General features: G+C 26.4%; 1 protein-coding gene across 1 annotated transcript; it reads right to left on the bottom strand.

The window, feature by feature from the left end:
* Positions 1-415: 415 nt before the first annotated feature.
* Positions 416-18,300, bottom strand: LOC124418811 (integrin alpha-PS1-like). The gene is made up of 2 exons (XM_046946310.1): positions 16,201-18,300; positions 416-570 (listed from the first exon to the last, which is right to left on the bottom strand). The coding sequence occupies exons 1-2, from the start codon at positions 16,395-16,397 to the stop codon at positions 507-509; spliced, it is 261 nt and encodes an 86-aa protein (XP_046802266.1). The 5' UTR covers positions 16,398-18,300; the 3' UTR covers positions 416-506.
* Between the last annotated feature and the right edge of the window lie 3,685 nt (positions 18,301-21,985).

Below are 21,985 nucleotides of genomic sequence, written 5' to 3'. Positions count from 1 at the left end.
CAGAAGCCTAAATTTATAATGTTGCCATTTAACATTATATTATTATTATTATTATTATTATTATTATTGTTATTATTATTATTTATTATTATTAATAAAAAAATTTTATTTATATTTTTTCTATTTTCGACTTTTTCCGACTTTTCGACTTTTTGTGACTATTTTCGACTTTTTTCGACTATTTTCTACTTTTTTCGACTTTTCGACTTTTTTCGACTCTTTCCGACTTTTCGACTTTTTTTGACTTTCCGATTTTACGACTTTACAAAGTCGACTTTTCGACTTTTTTCATAGACGATAGTCGACTTTTCGACTTTTTTCATAGACGATAGTCGAGTTATCGACTTTTTGGAACAAAATAGTCGACCTCGACTTTTCGACTTTTTTCGACAAAAAGTCGATTGTTCGATTATTCGAAAGTCTATTTATAGAACCCTACATTAAATTAAAAGAAAAAACTAGAACAAAAGACTGACAATTGCCAACAAAATTATTTTAAGAATATTTTATAATAAATCCAAATATTTACTTACACATCTAATGTTAATTAAATGGAAATCAAGTACATACCTGCAAAATAAAAATGGAATATAAATAAATATACAAATACATATTCATAGGTAATGCGATAATTTAACTATATAGTAGGAAATAAATTACAAATAAAGGTAGACGAAAAAAATAAATAGTTTATGATTGGATATAAATTAGTCATCGTAAACAAAGATACACAGAAATGTTCAGATTTGTCTTGTGTGCATTTAAATGAATTTTATGAAAATGTTTAAAATAAATGTTCTTTCTTTTCTTATCACCAAACTCATGTTTAAAAGTCATTATTTAACAAGAAGTTGAAAACGAATAAATAAATTGATGAGTTGATTGCCATGTAAAGTTTCTTACAAAAAAACACATTTCATGTAATTTATTGTCCATAAAAAAGTAAATTAAACTTTAATAGATAAACTACCAAGTATTACGAGAACTACTGGTTAGAAAGAAGTATGTACGAGTTCATAATATGGTTACGAGTAAAAAATTTTAATGGAAAATTATAAATTTCATACATTTATGTACAATGTACATACATACATAAATATGCAATATTTACACGTTTATTTGCTGAAATTAACTAGAAGGCGCAAGCATTAAAAGAATAATAAATTTGTATTTTGCAACATGGCGTAAATATTTTAGTCTATTGTCTGTAAATGCATTAAAACTTTGTTCATTTACAAATTGCGTAAAATACACATAAACATAGAGGTTGCATACAAACAAACAAACATGTGTAAGTATATTTTTAATTTTCATTAAATATTTAAAAATAATTTAAAGTTTTGTTAGAAGTGTTTAAAAGAGGCCGGCCATTTGGCTCAACATGTCAATAAATCACTATGATAAATTTTTCGTTGCAAACAAGCGTAAAAATTACAAAATCAACCAAAACTATACTATACATACATACACATCCATCTATTACAGATTTATACACGTTTTATGTTGTGTTGATCATGCAATATCTAAATACACTCACTATTAAAACATAGATATCTACATACTACACATATGTACATATGTATATATTTATATGCGTATAATAGTGTGTCATATTTAAAAGTTCGGAAACAAAAACACAAACTTGGAAGCACTCTGAAAAATTCATATAAGCAAAACCACTTTACTAAATTTCTACATCAATAGAAATATAAAACATGTTATAGATATATTTGAAGTGATTTTCGGCAGAAATAATTTACCATAGCACAACAATTTTCTGATTTTGTTATAAAAAGGTAAGACATCGACTTGCATATGAACAATTTAATAAAAGAATATTATGGTGTAGGATATAAAACCACGAACACACGCCACCTAAAATGCATAACTACACTTCTTTTCATTTTAGGTGACTCTATGTATAATACATATGTATATATGTACACATGTATTTACATATGTATCATATGTGTTAAAATTTATATTTAAATGAAACTCTCAACAAATATCAACATGACAAAGGACTTGGTGACAATGGAAACAACTAAACGAAACAAGTGTATTTGAGGTCAACTGCGGCAAGTACCAGAAATAAAGACACAAAGAACACATTCATAACATTTCTAAATGAATGTATTTTGTTGTGGACACATGTTTTGAGGGAATTCAAATGAGTGTTTTACTTGTTTTTCAAATATTCAATTCGTTCGCTCTCAAACGGAAATGAAATTCAAAACATCAATAAATAATTCAAAAATTCAAACAATGAACAAAAACTATTTAATATTTATTGCATTCAGGGTCATGTTGTTGTTGTTTTCCTTCCACTATAAAAAGTTTAATAACTGGCGATAAGCCCTCGATTATTTTGGAAGAATCAGATGTTAGTAAGCGGAAATTAATATTGCAATTCATAAACAAAATGTTTCATAATAACAACAAAATATATAAGATTAAAAAATTAAAAACTATAAAACTTTTATAATATTTAACATGTGTTTCGTTTTAAACTTTGTACGAAACTTTTAAAAATACATAAATATAAATTCTACATGCACAATGTACTCCGTACTATATAGTTTGAAAACAAAACACATGTTAATTTCTAAAATCCATATGGACAAATTCATTTTCAGTCTTGCATAAATAAACATTAACAAATTATTTTGTTATCGATTTCAAAATAAATGAAGTATATCATATACTAAATAAATTGTATAATAAAATAATTTAAAATAGTTTTACATAGAATTTATTATTATGCCAACTGCCAAAAGTTTTCCAATCGCTGTATTATTCGGAATTATTTACTCTATGAAATTTATGATTAAGAATGTTCCATTAAAAGGTTTGGAAGTTGTTTGAACAAAAAAACTGGTACATTTTAATGCAACTATTCAAACAAAAATATTTCAAACAGGTGCTGGTTCACACAATTTTTAAATATTTTCGTAAATAATTGTAAAAATATTTCTCAAAGCTCAAAAACCACTCAGCAACCCACATAATCGAATAAATTCCAATGAAAACTGAATTTCACGAAAGAAACAACAGCTTTTAAATTTTACAAGTTTCGAAAATATAGAAACATAAACCTAAAACAAAACCAGTTAGAGACGTATTTATATTAGATACTATTACAAAAAATTAAGACCCCAAGAGAAATAAACCGTTGACCAAGAAGGAAGGCGTCTTTAATACGATACTTACATACAGATATGTGAATGAATATAACAACAAAACTATAGACATGCAGCTATTCGTCCAGTTTTTGTGTAAAACTATGTTGAGAAAATATTTTACTAGATGAGTTTTATTAAATAAACATATTAGATCCCAGCAAAAACTTACATTAAAAAGTAACAACTAAAAATCCTGATTTTTTTACAAAATTGCACACAAAAAGTCATTGTTTCAACAAGAAGAAGTATTTACTTTGCCATTTTTCAAATTGGGAGTTTGGTAAGTACTTACCACATAGCAAGTTAAGTTTTTAAGTTAATTTTAAAAGTTTGAAAACATTATGCCAAGATGTAAGTGTTGAGTAAGTAAGAATGGATCATATTAGATGATCGTCAGGCATTACAGAAGTCATGTTAAATCAATTAAATGTTTTTATGATTTTCTTATTTCAAAGTATGTTTAAAATTTTATAGTTTTGTGCAACTGATCTACTCAATAAGATGAAAAGATATTTATATAACTTATTTTTTTATTATGTATTTATATATTCATTTAAATTTATCTATTTTAAATTATTGGAAATATACATATGTATGTATTTATGTACATATTTTTAAAGCATTTACCAAATATTGTATATTCAGACACTTTCGGGACATATGGGGTGTCTACAAGTATTTATATAGTGAACAGAAATATTTAAATTTATATTTTAAAGTTCTTGTGCCAAAAAATGCGGGTGTGTTTCAGTTTTCGAACAAATATTAATGATTCTTTTTGTCTGATTGCTAATGTTTTACAGTGTTGATACTCTAACTAGCACCAATACAAAAAGTTGGTTTAATAAGTTCATTAATACATAGATATGTAAGTCTTATCTATATAACCGCTTTTATATACATTCTTAACTTTTGCTATTTTAATGGTAGCTACTGCATAAATATGCGTTATTTAAAAGCTTACGCACAAATTTTAATTAGTTTTTTGTTGGTGTTGATGGGTCTGCTTATTGCCTTCAGTCGTAATGTCTGTCTATAATTAAGCACTTACATATGTATGCATGTACATTCATGCATACATAGACTAATACCAGGGAAAACAAAGTAATTTTATTATGTCTTTTGGGGACAATTTATTGGGAATGATAAGGGCTTTTGGCTCGTGTAAATTTGTTTCTATGCCCATATAAGTTAGTCCATGTTATTGAATTTATTCGTATGCGTTTTCTTTTTTTAGGTATTTATGTAGTTATTTAATAACTGACTCTGTGATTGACTTGAATAAACTACTTGCAAGTGATTTATTTATGTGTCATTTTATTATAATCGTCATGGTAGTCACTTCAGTAAAAACTGCTACACAATACAAGCGCTAATAGTAAAACAATGTTTTACAAATTAATTCAATTTCATGTAAAATCACGTTTTAAATCACAACTGTTGTTTTAGTTTTCTATCTTTTTTGTCATACTACTTCTACATTATAAAATATTTACTATAAATAAAAATGTACATATATTTTATGATGCAGTAGCACGTGTTAATCATAATAAGTAAAATCACAGAAAACAAAACACTTGTTGATATATAATAAATAAAATTAAGAAATTCCACAATTTATACTTTCAATCGTCAAGAGGATATTGGTTCCGGCATATAAAACTTAAATACTTGGAAGAAATAAAAAAAATATTTTCGGTCATAAAAAATTCCTATTTAGAATTTATGTAGTATTTGTAGGTTTTTTTTTTTTTTGTTTCTGTGGATTGCAAATAAAGTACAGAATATAAAAATGAAATACTCTTTATTTAATACGAATGGTTTGTAACATTAGAATTACATATTATGTTTGTAGTATCTTGACTATGAAACGATAAAATGTTATGTGAAAGTAAAGTCAGCTTTAGAAAATAACTTTATAAATCTTAATATAAACTTTCAAACAAAATTAATCTTAAAATAAATAAATAGATTATTTTTATTCAAAAAAAGGCATTTCACTTATAATATATGTTTTAAGCCTTGAGAAATACTTTTCTTAAGCTTTTTATGATGGCACACTAAGTCCATCTCCATACATATACATATACTTTTCGTTTCGAAAGCTCAAATGCATATGTAAATTTTAAAAAGTTATTATACTATTTGTAAGTTATTACTAGACTCCTTTTAAGTAATGCAGACGATACGTAGCAGTTATTAAAACGTATGTTGTTGAGTAAGTTATTTAAAATTTTGTACGAAATTAAAAAATATAGATAGTTTTGTTAATAAATGTGGTAAACTTAAGTCCATTTAGGAAGAATTTTATAAAACTTAAGGAGATGAAGTGTTTTTAAATAAACATAAAAAATTTTAGCTATAATACTTTGCTGTAATACAAGTAATATGTATAACAACTATTTTTATTTTTCTTGTCAAAGTTGTTTCTAGTTCCTTAAATAAACAATCGTGTTGTGTAATATAAGTTTTAACAAAACTAAACACCTTTTCTAAAATACATACTAATAAAATTTATTCACAGGTAGGTACATATGTATGTGTCTTAAAACTTGTATATGACGACATATTAGTTCGTTATACTTTGTATATATTGTTTAAAATTCTATGAAATTCAACAGATACTTTACACATCGACATCTCTACGCATTCGTAAGAATGATATATTAAATGACTTAGATGATTCGCTATACAACCACACACCGTTCTTGAATCCTTTGGATTCAAGATTAAAACGCTCAATATTTAGATTATATGGATGTGCGTTGATGATGGTCGGCGCAGTTAAACAGACAACAGAAAGAGAACAAAACAATATAACATAGACAACATGGAGTAGGTAGAACGATGATGATTTTTAGATATCTATAGGATACCTTACTTCTTATTCTTCATTGTTACCTGTATTTCTGTCGTAGTTGTTTTTATTGTTGTTGAAGTTAGTTTTATATGCTTTAATGTGATATGATACTTCAGTGTTTGTTCTCTTTTGAATTCAATCCATTATTTATTTATTCATATTTAAATCACAACATGTGTGGCAGACTGTCTATATGTTCCCTCTTTTCCACATACATACGATAAATTTATGGACAAAATATTACTCTACGCATTTATTTTGCTGCTGTTGTGGATATTATTTTTTGTTGATTTTCATTGTTTTTTAAGTGGTATTTATGTAAATACGAATATATCCTAAGAATATATTATACAGGTGACACTCTTTTTACGCGCTACTTAAAGCATTAACCAGATTTTGATTAACAAAAATAAAATTCACTTTTTAATTAAGTTAAATCATTTTCGATTTTATCCCTTTTCAAATTAAGTAAATAGTCTACAGTCCCAACAAACCGTGTAAATCGAGTGTCAGCAGTACTATAATAAATAATATTAAACATTAGCCAACAGAGATTTCTTATTTAAATCATTTAAAGGGCTGCGCTTATATACATATGTACGTATTTCTTTTTACCTGTCCTTTAAACTTCAGAAACAACTATGTACATATGTATGTATATTGTTTATTTATAATGTAGTTGTATCACAAGCACTACGGGAAATAAATATTTTAGTTTAGAATAAATATTTGGTAAAAACTGAGGCTATTGAAATAATTATTAATTATCTCAACCTCAATGATTTTTTATGTACATACATATGATGATGTGATATAGAGACCTTTTTGACAATCGAAAATTTTTAAAATTAATTGTAAATTATTTATTAATATCGTAAATAGCTCATGGAATGTTATTAAGCAATTTACTAAAATTTTTGACTTCTCTAATAAATAAACTCAGAATATAACATTTATTAATTTGTTAAAGTCATTCAAAAACATTTAACGACTTAGTAATGAATAATTGTTTTAATGATTAAGAACAAGTGTTATAACAAAGCAATAAGTGTTGAAACCAAAGATTACTTAATGTCAACTTTGGCCCAAAATTAAAAACTAATCGAAAACATTACAAATGCGAAGACCTTCAAACTCATACTAACAAAATTTAATGCCACATTGATAAAGTAGCATTCATTTCTTTCTTGATTGTAAATGTAAAACAAAAATTTGATGATGTTGATGATGAGACAGACATCAGCTTATCATGCTACCAAATACATAAAATTAAATAAATTTAACAACTTTTTAATAATCCAACACATAAAATGACAAAAAATAATGAAAAGAGCTTAAAATACTTAATGTGCTTAAGATTTTTGAATATCATCATTTCATCCTCTGCACAATTAGTTCCAAGTAAATAAAACGATTATTTCATCATATGAAAACTACTCAAACGTACAGTGGCTAACATTAATAAGTTAACGCCAGACAATTCAGATATCGTATCTTAAATTTGGAAAAAAGCAAATTTACAGCATTTAACATTTAAATTAAATAATTTATAATTTTGTTTCAAATATCTGCAATGACGTTGTTCCAGAAATTTTCATATTTTCTTAAAAAAATTTAAATTTATGTATGTATGTATGTATTTATGTGTTTATATGTATGTAGTGAAGTATATTATATACATAGTAGATTATTTAACAGACACATACATTCAGATGTATTTTATTTTGACAGAAAAACAATGTTTGGTCGGAAACTTAAGTTTTATTTATTTTTATATTTTTTAAATTATTATACCGTTTCTACAATTTTCATCACCAATATTGTTATGGTCTGACATTTAAACAAATTATTATGACTGAAGGTGATGAATTTCTTATAATTTCTCCAAACATGTTTTACGATACTTGTTATACATCCCAGCAAAATATTGTACTTATGTTGAAAATTTCATAAGAACAATACTTTAAAAATGTAAATAAAAAAACATAAAAAATCAAATAATTAAGAGTGGAAACCGCTTTTTTATAAATATTTGCTGTAAAAAAGGAAATATTTTTTGCTGGGTTATTTTGTCAAGATGTACATTTTATGAGAATGTAAATATGAAAACTTTTACTAGACATTTGTTAAATACCTTCTTCTCCAATTACATTATTGTCTAACTGTTATGTTTCGTTTTAAAAAAGTTTAACTTGTGGTCACAATTTGTTATGGGAAAATGTTCATGTCGGTGGTTTAATGAAGTTTTTTGTTATAATATATTTTAAACGAGACATTTACTCTTTTACGCTAATAATAGAGTTATTGTTGGTTTATTGAAGGAATTTTGTATGAAAATAATAAAAACCAAAACTAATTATTTGAGAAAACTCCTTTTCCCACTTCTTTAAAATGTATACCCACAAGTTGAAATTATTGTCAATATAAAATATTATGACTTTAAATCATTAATGACCAAAAGTGAAAAAATATGATAATTTTAATTTAATTACTCTTACAAAAACGTGTTTTTAATACCAATTCCATATGTTACTTTTAACCAAAATACATTTTTTTGTATTTGTTTGGTAAGACACTGCAGTAATATTCGAATACGACTCAATGAACATTTGTGTCAATAACTACACAATGTAACATTTGTCATTCTTTCACCTTTTTTTCTTTACAAAAGAATTTTAATGAAGTTTTTTCCTTAATGCATTAAAAAAGCATTCACCCAACCGAAAAAAAGGGGAAAAACAGAATGACAACAACAAATCGTTTTAGGTTTATTCTAAAATGTTTATTCACAATTTGTTCTTTCTTTGGCTCGTTCGTTTCAATATTTATTGGTTTGAATTTGTTACATCATTTTGTATAGAGTCGAAAATTTGTATTTTGAAAGTGTTAATAAAAATTTAGTAACATTTCAAATTCCTACATATTTAACTGCAAATGTAGAACATACTAAATATTTAGATATACAAACATACTAATAAAATACATATACATACATACATACATACATACATACATACATACATACATACATTTTTTTATTGATAAGAATTTTTTTATTTTAATGAAACATAAACATGATTCTCTCACAATGTCATGAAAATTCTTGTCGTTTTATGATCCTATACACGACATTACCACTGTTTTGTTTTTCTATTTTTAATTGAAAATTGTGAAAGTGTTTTTTAAATGAGCTTAGTTGATTTTTAATTTTATTTAATTAAGATATGGTCATAAGTAGTGATGAGAAAATGCATTTAATTTATTTTTTATATTAAAAGATAGTAACCGACCGTTTGGCAAAAACTTTACATCAAACTCTAACTAATGGCTTATTAAGAGATTTTGAAATTATTTTATTTTTTAATAATTAAATTTTTCTAAATTACTCGAAATTAAATTAAATCGAAAATAAAAATGTCAGTAATGTAGGACTCGAGTTTGGTATGATTTTGTATAAGATTTAATAAAGCTCGAACGAATAAAAAGGAGAAATTATAAATTACAAAAACTGTTTTATAATAAAATACACATATATATAACTATATACTACCTAAAATTATAAAAAATTTACTTTTTTCATACGATTTATTTAAAAAAAGGTATATGCATAATAAAAAAGTGCCAGCATCAAAAGTAATCATTTATTCCCAATTTGGAGAAAACACTATTGTTTATACATTAAAAATTGTGTAATTGGTTAATACGATTGTGTACTTGGATATTTGTACGAAGTAAACAAACATACATACAAATTTGATTTTAGCCTTTTCTAACGAAAATAATTAATCATTAATATTTTATTTATACATGCAAATATCTACTACTATATATTAATGATTTTTTTTATTTATTCATGACACATACATACATTCCATGACGTTTAAGAATAACTGGTAATTTATTATAATAGGAATAGTATTTTTTTTTTCTTTCTTAACTTTAATTAATTTTTCTAAAATCTATCAAAGTCAATAGCAGAACTTATATAAAGGCATTTCACATAAAATGTGTTATTTGAAATATTTTGATAATAATATAACATAACCTATGTGGCTTTATAAACATAACTTAACAATCTATATACATATGTTTATAAAAAATTCTAACGTTACTGACTGACTTATTCATTATCTCACAGAAAATTCCTGAAATATTTTTGACTCCTTCATAAGTAAACCAAAAAATTAAAATATGAGTTAGTACGTTTTGGAGATACGTGTTATTTGGAACCCCGGGAGTATGTAAAATTTTTTGGTACCATTTCAATCCCCAGCTGTTACTTTTTTAGTTGAACATCAAAACATAAAATTAATAATAAAAAGAGACTTTTCGGTAATTTTTTAATTTCCGAGTGGCACTTTTTTTGAGTTTTATGTAAAATGAAACATGTATATATAGCCCGGAGTAAATTGGAATTTATGACATAAAACTTTTTGGTATATTTTCGTTGTTTGAAATTTCTATAATATTAAGACAAGAAACATGTAATTAATTAACATGGATTAATTCTTCAAATGGTACTTTTTGAAATTTCTATAATATTAATTTATGCAATTAAATCTATATAGCCCGGTTTAAGTGAGAACCCAAAAAAGGGGACTTTTTAGTACTTTTTCCTTTTTCTGAAATTTTTATTATATTGAACCCAAAATTATGAAATTAAGCACGTAGATTCCTGATTATGCGAGAACATATAAAAGGAAATGTTTGCTACTTTTTCCTTCTTCCAATTTAGTATGTAAGGCCCTTAGTTACAACCCATAAAAGTGTACATTTTCGTTCTTCAAAAGGTGCTTTTTAAATTTTTTTTATAATATTGAACCTAGAAACATGAAATTAAGCATATATATCCCGGATTATTTAAGAACCTATAAAAGGGGACCTTTTGGTACTTTTCGTTCTTCGATTGGTACTTTTTGATATTTCTATAATATTGAACCTAGAAACATTTAATTAAGCGTGTAGAGCCCGGATGATGTGAAACCTATAATATTGAACTTAGGACTATAAACTTAAACATGCATAACCTGGAGTAAATGAGAATTATCTTAAAAAGGACTTTTTAATATTGCAGATATACACATATAATAATAATGTTTATTTTATTCCATTACGATTAGGGTAGCGAAGCACACTGGGTATAGTTAGTAATAAATAAAAAAATAAAAAGAACTTATCAAACTGAGCTATTTGAATTAACAACACATAGTAAAATACCTTTCACTAATAGCTGATTGAAAAACAATATTAGAATATGAATCGTATTTGCATAATTAAAAAACAATAATGTGTTGTCAGCTTTTAAAAATATTCAAATTCAATTATTATTTTTATTTTTTTATAAATACAGGATTCATTAGACAGTTTGAAAATTAATATTTTTTAACGTTTAAACGATCTCTATGTTTTCTGTAGAGTAGAATTAAATTTTCATTTATGGCAAAATTTGCAAAATAATCAAATTTCAAATTATAATATCTGACATGAAAAATCAAATTGGCTACATAAACAACATGTTGTTGTTTATTTGTGGCACGACATTTAACAAAACGATAATAAAACAAATCATAAATACTTAAAATGAGTCACAACAGAAATGTAATAAATTTAAAAAGTTTTGGGAAAATGAATTAAAGAAAGTTTTTTACACAAATAATCATTGCTCGTCTAGACATGTTGGATACTGGTAAACAATCAATTTATTATGGTTCAAGAAACAACAACAGTTTTTTTAAAATGTTTATCATTTATTATGTCTACAAAATCTAGTACTTTTCAGCATTTTACGAGAAATTATATTTTTTTTTGTTTGATTTTAAGCAAGCGCATATTCATAAAAATATACACACATTTATACATGCATACTATATATAGAAATATGAATGAATTGAATGCTATTGAACTGCATCTGAAACTGGGGTTTTGGACTTCTCCCTATAAAAAAATTATTTGTCGATAAGAAAGTGATACCAACCAAAACCCAAGCCAACGTACTCGTAGTAAACAATTATAGATAATTGCTGCTATTTATAGTAATGGTAACAGGTGTATTACTTATGCGTTCTATTAACCTATATTTTTTTAATTTGGAATAACTAATATAGAATTTGTCATTTAATTTGTAATTTGTCTAGATATATAGTTTAGAGTGAATTTACTTAATTTTAAAAACTTGTTTATATTTCAAAATGTTGGTACTTAATATATGTATATGTAAATCCTTAGAATACTAAATGATAAATAAGAGTTCAGCTGCACAGAGGGAAACAAATATAAATGCCTGGTACCAAATTGAGACCTAAGTGTTTACAATTTTTCAGTAACATTCGTTGTCATGGTTTTAGGAGACAATAAACCAGAATAAGGAGGTACTGGTTTCTGTACATTTGTCACTGCATGCTTGAAATGTACATATATCCCAAACTTACGTACTTCTTACTATACATATAGTCGACAAAATGGTTAAAAGCAGTATATCAAAGGAACAATCGGTGGAAACCGCGTTAAACGTAGTTGTCCTTCAATAGCAACATTAGCGGTATGCATTGGCATACCGCTAATGTTGCTAATGTTGCTTCCAATAACGTGCAAACTGATCAGGAAAAGGGTATTTTTACGGTATACCACAAGGTGGCAGGAGAAACCTTTAGTCTGGGTAACCACGATTTAATATTTCTGATATAACAACCCTCACGAACACTAATTTGAAAATTCTTAGGAATTACGTTTAGGAAACTGAGAAAACTGATAAGTTTTATTTTCCAGTTTTTTTTTTCAAAATAAATAAAAAACAAAAAAACAAAAGAAATGTATTTTTGTAGTTACGAATTGGTTTCCAATAATACTCGATGTATAAGTAGCATAACATTACATAAAAAGGTGCCAATAATTTTTATAAGTAATTATAAGATTTAATGTCAGATGCTCATGATTTATAATTCCCCTATATTTTGTATTTTTATATAAATAATATAAAGTTCAATATTCCATATCAGAGAAAAAAGCAAAGCAAAAAAAACTTATAAGTAAATACGAATTATTTACATAACGATAATGAAAGTTTATATGTAATTTTGTTATCTTTGCGATAAAATACAATTTTCTTGACTACACTCGAATGTTGTTTTTACATGAGAACAATACTGCTAAAATAATATGTTTTTCGATCCACTCGATTCTGCTAAAAATATTTCATAATCTCAGTAAAAGTTTCATATACATAAATTCCAAAAGTTCTTTAAAACAGACAAACGTCGAAAGTTGAATTACGTCATTGGCAAAATTAAGGGTAACCCATTAAGCAAATATAAATACATACATATTTATAAATTTATATAGTACACATGTATTTGGTGAACATACGAGTATGTTTTTAGCCATTTCCATGTTTAGATATTTTTAAGTTTCGTTTTTAGTTCACATTATATACTTTCGAGTACTTTGGAACGTTATCTATAATTCTTCAACATAGTTTTTTATTATTATTTTCTTTTTTTTTTTTTTTGTATAATGTATTAAGCCATAAAATATTAGAAAAAACAAATCGTCCATACCCGATCTACGCCATGTAATAAATACATGGAAATTTTAAACAAATTCAATGGAATGAAAAAATAAAGAAAATTATAGGTTATAATCTTTTTCATATTAGAAGTGTTGCTGCTGTTTGCTTTCGATGTTACATCATTTTTATTTAAGTTTGCCACCACATGCCTAAAAAAGCATACATACAACTCATTAACATAACGTTTTTGTTTTTATACAGCAGTATTCTTCGCCAGGCGCCATGTTGAATTTTTATTATATTAAAGAACATTTCCTGTAAATCTATAACTTCCTTAATTTTATGGCAAAAAATTTTAAGAACTGATAATAACAAGTACAAGAACTGTGCCAGTTTTCTCTTCCTTTGTATTTTATTTATGGCTCCTAAATGCCACTCAAATTTCGGCACTTTACGACATTCAATACACTTTTAATAATTATCTTGTTTACAAATCTTTTATAGATTATATTGCTACTCGTCTTTTACCTGTCATGTAAAATTTAAGTATAGTAATTATGAGATTGTATATGTGTTCATCAGTCAGTGTACGTGATAAACCAGGATACTTTACGTTCTTCCTCTTTACCTGTCAAGAGTCTAATTTACCAAAACTACATAGATAAGAAAAAATAAACATTAAAACAAAACGTTACTGAGATTTTTTACTCGAATTATTACAAAACAAATCCATTTAACAATGTAAAGTTGTAAGTAATTTAAAAATTTAATTAAAAACATATTTCCACTAACATATTTTCGTATAAAAGATGTATGTTGAACAACAGTTATAATAATTAATCTTAACACTCATAAATAATAAAGATTTTCAACACAGAATGACTGTGTACTATGTATCCAAAATAGGACCAAATAGATTAAATCTATAAAAGGTTGTTTGCTTAAAAACCCATTTTCCAACAATGTTTAAATTATGTATGTATGTATGTATGTATGTATGTATGTATGTATGTATGTATGTATGTATGTATGTATGTATGTATGTATGTATGTATGTATGTGGCTTAAAATAGTCCAAATAAATGGAAAACTTATAGATCACTATTTAATTATTGAAGTTTTTGTTTCAATTGAACTATACACACACATTTTCAATATTTTTTCCACTTTTTTCAATTATAGCAAACTAGTTAAATATGCCGTTTGCAAGGAGGATGTATATAAAAAAATACGAAGAAATACACCTTTGCCTATATCGGGCCTATTCTGCGCTCCTTAACCAGTGCCTTAGGTGGGAATCGAACCCACCAGCTCCAGTCTACCAGAAAAGAACAGAAACTACTAACCTAACGGATGCAACTTTAAATTTTAATACTTTTTTAATCTTCTAGAATTTAATTAACGGTGGCGTGTTTTAATGTAAAGTGGCATAATGTCCATGAACGTTATGGCAATTCTTAAAAGTGTTATAATGTCTATGGATATATTGGAAAATTTGTTATGAATTTAGGAAAGAGGAACTTTTAGCCAGAAAAGAATTGCTCCTAAAATTGGTGATTATTGCAGTTTTGAAAGGGCTTTCGACTTTTTAATAATATCCATGTACACTATAACTCAATTAAGTATGTCATAATGTCCATAGACATTATGTATAAACAAAATCATTTCAGGCAATTGATAATCCATCATGGGCCTAGTTAAGTTTGCATCAATTCAGTTAAAGGTCTTTGGATCATTTTGCGATTTCAAAGATACTCCAAGTGTTTTTAACTAACCTAGTTATTGAATACAAGTCATACATTGATTCAAAAAACTTCTTGGAAAAAGTAAATAATTACAAAAAATTCATATTTTTATCGCAATTTAAATAAATTAAAAAAGGATTCTAAAGTGATAATTCGGAATAAAAATCTTTAGATTTAACAAACAGAGTAAAGACTTAAAAATTATACTAAAAATATGAAAAACATATTTGATTAAGTTCCTATCGATTACTCATATAAAAGAAAATTAATTATTAGATTTAACACATATATATTTATATGTATGTATGTATGTATGTATGTATGTATGTATGTATGTATGTATGTATGTATGTACATTAAAAAGTAAGCAATAATTGGTTAGCAATTTTAAATTAATAAATTTTTTCGTGCTATACAAAAACGTATAATAATAAGGCTTAAGTAAGTATGTTAACTTAAATATTTATTAACGGAAATAACTGAGGCATAAAGTCAATGCTAAATTTTTTCTTCAACTTATTTTTTAAATAATAAATAAATATTTGTTTAAGTTATAAACAAGTTGTAGTTGTACGGCATTACTCTTTAAGTGTTTTTTATTTTACTAATTTTCACAAATTAAATGATAAAAACTGGAGAATTAAATAAATCAGCATATGACTATTTTCTTAAAATTTTATTTAAAAAATAAATATTTACGTAGAACAAAATTCTGAATTCCAAAACTAATTATATATAATTTTGGTGCGATGGATGACTAATGGGTAAATGCGATATGTATGTATTTATTTTGTTTATACAAGATTCAATTGCATCTTTAAAAATAATTTGCAAATGGATGACAAATTTTTTTTTTAATAAATTATGAAATATAAAAACAGGAAGGGGGAAAGAGAAAATAATATTTACCATTTTGTATTATTCGGCCAATTGTATTCACCAACTGTATGAGTGGCAATGGAATATCCAAAGTATGATGAGGGGTTTGAATTAAATTTTACAATGGGCAGACGATTCTCCAGATTAAACGATGACGCAGAGTAGATGTACAGGAATAGAATAAGTCCGAGAGGAAAACTCCTAGAGGTAGTTTTTAGCAGTAACATTTTGTAGTTTTTATTGTTGTTGTAAGTACTAGTGTGTATATTTAAATTTTTTAATTAAATTATTATTTAACAAGTATTCATTAAGTCCACATATTTTTTTATATTTCTTTAAAAAAAATTGGTTCGCTAAAATGATTTTAGCATTCCTGTCGTTTGCCTTTATTTGTGTGCGTTTTATTTTAGGACCTTGTTATTAAGGCCTAAATGGTGACCGTAGCTGTGAGTGCGTGTAAAGATTTGTTTGTTTAAAATAACTTGGCAGAAAGTAAACCAAAGAACAGAAAATACAAAAACTAAGCACAAAAACCGGTCAGTGGTCACGTTGTTATTCAGCAAATTTTTATTATTTTTTATTTAATTTTATTTTGTTTTTCTTTATTTTTTTTTTTGTTAATTTAATTTTTGATTTTCTCCTCTAATCGTTGTTCTCTCACTCTCGTGTTCACTGAAACGTGCTTATTTTTATTTTTTATGAGGAAAAAACCAAAAGACTACAAAAATATTCGTAGATTTGTTTTTTTGTTTTTATTGTTGTTGCTGATGTTGTTAGTGTGGCTTTATTATTATTGTATTTTTAAGTTATTTTTCATCAGTATTTCTTTAAAGGTGTATCTTAAAGATATCACGGCCGGTCGTTTGGTTGGGTTGATGTTTTTTTATTTATTATTTTCTTTTTTTTTTTTTGTTATTCTTCTAGCTGTTGTTGATGTTGTTTATTGGGTTTGTTTTATTATTTTTTTTTTTTTCAATAAAATAAAAAACAAACTTGAAGATGAATAAAAAGAAGCTAAAGTAGTAGAAGAATTCCAAGTAGTAGTTTGTAGTAGTTGTTGGCGATCGTTATTGTTGTTGTTATTACTTGGCATTGACATACACGCTTATAGCATTTCGTAGTATTTTGCATTTAGTTGGAAACCTAACACGAATGAGATCGTTTTAGTAGATGGATGAGTTTTAGCGCATTCGAAAAAATAATCGTTCGTTACTTTTACACAGTATCTTCGGTTAGTTGCACTTCTTTTATTTTTGTAATTTCGTTGTTAAACCGTGGCTAAAATTTAACCTTCGTATAAAATACGTTTAACACCTCACAACAGGTACTCAACTTACTACTCAGTTGCTCATTTACTCACACATCAAAAACAAAAAACAAGTGGAAAAGCACTGCATTCAATAAATAATTCATACATACTACTAAGTGCACTTACATATGTATCTTGTATCTCGTGGATAGAGAAAATAATAACAACAAAATGAGAACAAATACACTTATACCTAATACCTTTTTAATACAAACAATTTAAGTTAATTATAAATGCAGGTAAGTATAACATAAATTTACAAATTCACTACTTTTGGTTATACGTTCGTTCACCATTTTCACGTGGTTGTTTTTTATACGTTTAAAAAACTACGGAAATTCTTTATTAAATATCAATTTATTGTATAAATAAATTTTGGCGTCATTTATATAAACTTTTCATTATCTCTCTACCAACAAATATCAGATATAATATACACCTATATACATAAATACATAGGTTGACTGATAGTGTGTATATAAATGATGTGGAGAGTGGGGAACAAAAGTAGTTTGTTAGTTATCTTATTTCACTTTGGGTTGTTACTTTTCATTAAGGGCCGTTCAACACAATTTGCAGATTTTTTTACACTTATGAATTTAAAATACAAACTTTATTCCACAGACTTGCTTATAGCATTGTTGTACATGTAAACATTTTTTTTCGTTATAATTATTCGTTTAACACACAAGGCCGTATATAATCTTTTATTTAATAATATTTAATATTCGTTTTCCTACTTTTAATCTTCTTAACAATTTTTGTACTATACGTGCGCGCTCCAACGTTTAACGTTCAAATGCTCAAATCAAACTAAAGTTCCTCGTGTTGGCTTCGTTTGCTACACAGCATGTTGTTTACATGTTGTTGGATTTTGTATGTCACACCAAGTTTGAAAGTAAATAATTTGGTATAAACAAGCATGTTTGATAAAGACAAAATGTAAGCAGTGACTCCAAAACTGTCGAAAAAATTCAACGATTTCCATTAAAAACGGTCCGGTAAAGTATAGTACATCGATTTCAGCTAACTATTTTATCGTCATTTAGAATATGTATGTATGTACGTATGTATGTATGTATGTATGTATGTATGTATGTATGTATGTATGTATGTATGTATATATGTATGTATATATATATATGTATGTATGTATGTATGTATGTATGTATGTATGTATGTATGTATGTATGTATATATGTATGTATGTGTGTATGTATGTATGTATGTATGTATGTATGTATGTATGTATGTATGTATGTATGTATGTATGAAATATTACATTACGTAAAAGCCAATTAAAAATTTAAAAATGTCGAGAGCTTAGAGGCAACAAACTCTGCAAACAAACCAAACAATGCAAAGAATTCATTCATGTCCATCAACAGAGACACTAATAAGTTACAAACAGTAAATTTGTAAAGTAGAAATCCATCGAAAATGTCAAAAACACGAAATTGAATTATTTAAATGTAGGCGTTTATTTATTAATCGCCAAAAAAGAAAAAATAACAGAAATATTTATTGTATATATGTATGTACTTTTTTCATATCTGTGTGCGGATAATAAATTCGTACCAGTTCCAGTTCAACATACATAATTGTATTAAAGTACTTGTATCGGAACACACAAACAAATGTACCAGTCAGTACTTGAATTATGTGTGCATAAAATCGTTTCATAAACCGTAGTACTTATATACATAAGTAAATATGAGTTTAATGCGAGAGAAAAACTTTTCAAGGCATCTGAAAAATATCGGCGATTGTTCGGCGATTTTCGAAAAATAACTAATTACTAAATAATTTAAAATAAGTTATGTGCAAAATATATTATTTTACTAGGCTGGAATTTAAAACCGGCTCAGTTATTTTCTGTGTTTTGCACTCCAGATGCTTACTCAATGCATCATTAACAAGTTATTTTGCTTAGACCTGGTTCACACTGGAAAACTTTTGTTGAGAAACTATTAATTTTGTGTTTGAGAGAAAGTTTCCAAAAAAAGTTTCCTAGTGTGAACCAGGTCTTAAATGTTATTTTGAAACATAAATGACATTAACCGGGAACACTACTCCTTATCACCGTGCATTCATAAATAACTATTGATAATTACCAAAAAAATTAATTTCAAATTGACCACTTTTTCTATTAATGGTTCGAATTGTATTATAATAAATTTCCTCTTTAAATTAAGATAATATTAGCCCATAATAGGCTCAAGGGCCAAGATTACGGAAAGATTGCAGAAGCCATTTTCAGTATTGATTATTTTAATAAAATTTTTTCGGTTTCACCATGTAACAATTTTGAAAAAAAGGTTTCACATGTAGAAAAGTTAATATGCATTCGAAACTAAAGTCCATTTATAGCAATTCTGCATATTCCGGGTTTTATAATTAGTCCTTGTAATAGGACTTTTAAGTTTAAAGGCCTTTCAATTTCAAACTAATATTTTAAATATTTATATGTGTTATATGGTGCTTCACTTCTTTTGTAATCCTAATGAGTTGAAATAAACAATACTATTTTGAAGAAGAGGATTTTATATTAATATTGACACCAAATTTTTTTCAACTTTAAGCTGATTATTTTAAGAGCTGATTATGAAAAACAAAGTACACAGAGTCAATACTAATGGTCCACAGTTTCCTGTACACATAGATTTTTTATATGTGAATATTACTGTTGCACTGTGTTTCCAAATTAACAAGCCCTGGTCTTATATTTTTACTAATTTAAATGTATTTTAGTGTTTCACAGGATTTATTATTGTAGTTAAACAAATATTAACCATCCAAACGAAACATATTTTTAAGTAAGTGTATGTACATATGTTACCTGTACTCTGATAAATGTGTTCATAATAATCAACTGATTAAAGCAACAAAAAACAAAAGTTCTCATAAGGGAATTAATATTTTACTACAAACAAATGAGTTTTGATGATTTTGTAATCAGTTGAAAATAATGAAAATATTGATCCCATATGTTGTTGTATTCATACAAGTATTTATTGTTTTCCGATGCGGATGATGCAAATCTCGCTTCATCGTTAATGTTTTCGAGTTCCCCTCATTTGACGCATACTCGTTAAGATAAACAAAGACCTACAAGTTGAAATAATATAAGTTGCATCTTTAAAAGCGCGGGCGCAGTTGTTTAAATATACTGAAACAACATTCAGAGCCAATTCAAAACGAATATATGTGAATATAAAAAGATTTCAAATGAAAAATGCAACAAAAATGGATGTCATTAACTCATAAACTGGTCTTTTTAATGATGAAAGTAATATTAAACACAAACAAAAATTAATAAATAAATAAAAAATAATTGAATGGAACTGGAACTGGAATCACACAAACAAAGATGTACGTACATACATATAGACATATCTATCTGTTTATTAACAAATGCATCCATAATGTTCCGTAAAATATCCATACATATACGGCACAACATATAGAATATTCGAAGCATATAAACGTTTATTAGATAAAAATTTTGATTCCATGTGGATAATTCGTAGGATAATTCGTGTGTAGTGCCGAATGGAATACTACTACTAAATACTAAACTGTTTATTGTCTTTTGTAAATTTTATTCGAAGTACATATTTAAATCAAGTGAACAGCTGACATTACAAGACATACATATGTACAAACATACATATCTACTAGCAACACTCGATCGTATGACAATTTAACATTGTAAATATTAAAACTTGCAAGTTGCAACATGTTCACTCATTCATTCATTCATTCATTCATTCATCACTCAACATCGGCCGTCAGTCAGCACAAACGTAATCGTACTCAAATTTAATTTTATTTCATGTTTCCAAAATGCATACATAATAATCAAGAAATCTTGTGTGGGAGCTCCACATATCAATGTCTATAAGTTTTCTGAGATTAAAAATGAAAACAACCGCATGCACTCAACATTTTCATCCACATTTAAGCATCGTATGTGCATATCCATACACATCTTTGTGTTCATGTACGTATTTTATGTATGTAGGAATACTTGTCTGCTCTAATGAACTTGTGTGCAACATCAAGTTTTTCGACTTCTTTAAACTTTGCTTAGACGGCAACACTTTTGCCAAAAGACTAACTTATTGGTACTGCTTCCAAACAAAACTTGGAAGTTGTTGCAGTGTGTGAACCACTTAGATACACAACTGTTGGAATAACATTTCATTTTGATTAGCAAGGAACTTGTAAACTCGTATACAAAAGAAGGATGGTTGAGTGAGTGTATGAACATTTACATACATTGCTTTGTTCTTGCATTTGGATAGTTGCCACATAAAAATAATAACTAATAGTTAATTCAAAAATCGACTGTTTTTATTATTATTCTGAAAATTAAAGTACTTTTCGATCAATCGAGAATTGGAATTTGTAGTACGGTGTACCGTAGACAAAAAAATAAAATTACGAAAATTTTCACACCAACTTTCATAAAAAGCTAAAATAACTTGCTTTTCACACAGCAGA

The sequence above is a fragment of the Lucilia cuprina genome, chromosome 3 (assembly GCF_022045245.1).
Source record: "Lucilia cuprina isolate Lc7/37 chromosome 3, ASM2204524v1, whole genome shotgun sequence".
Lineage (NCBI taxonomy): Eukaryota > Metazoa > Arthropoda > Insecta > Diptera > Calliphoridae > Lucilia > Lucilia cuprina.
Note: the sequence above shows the minus strand (reverse complement) of the source record. Positions and strands in the feature narration are given on the sequence as shown.

Bases quoted from the DNA above. Each gene is read 5' to 3' on its own strand.
- LOC124418811 (XM_046946310.1), bottom strand. From the start codon at position 16,397: ATGTTACTGCTAAAAACTACCTCTAGGAGTTTTCCTCTCGGACTTATT. The intron at 571-16,200 runs GTAAATATTATT...TTTATTTTGCAG, and splicing joins TGGCCGAATAATACAAAATG to GTATGTACTTGATTTCCATT.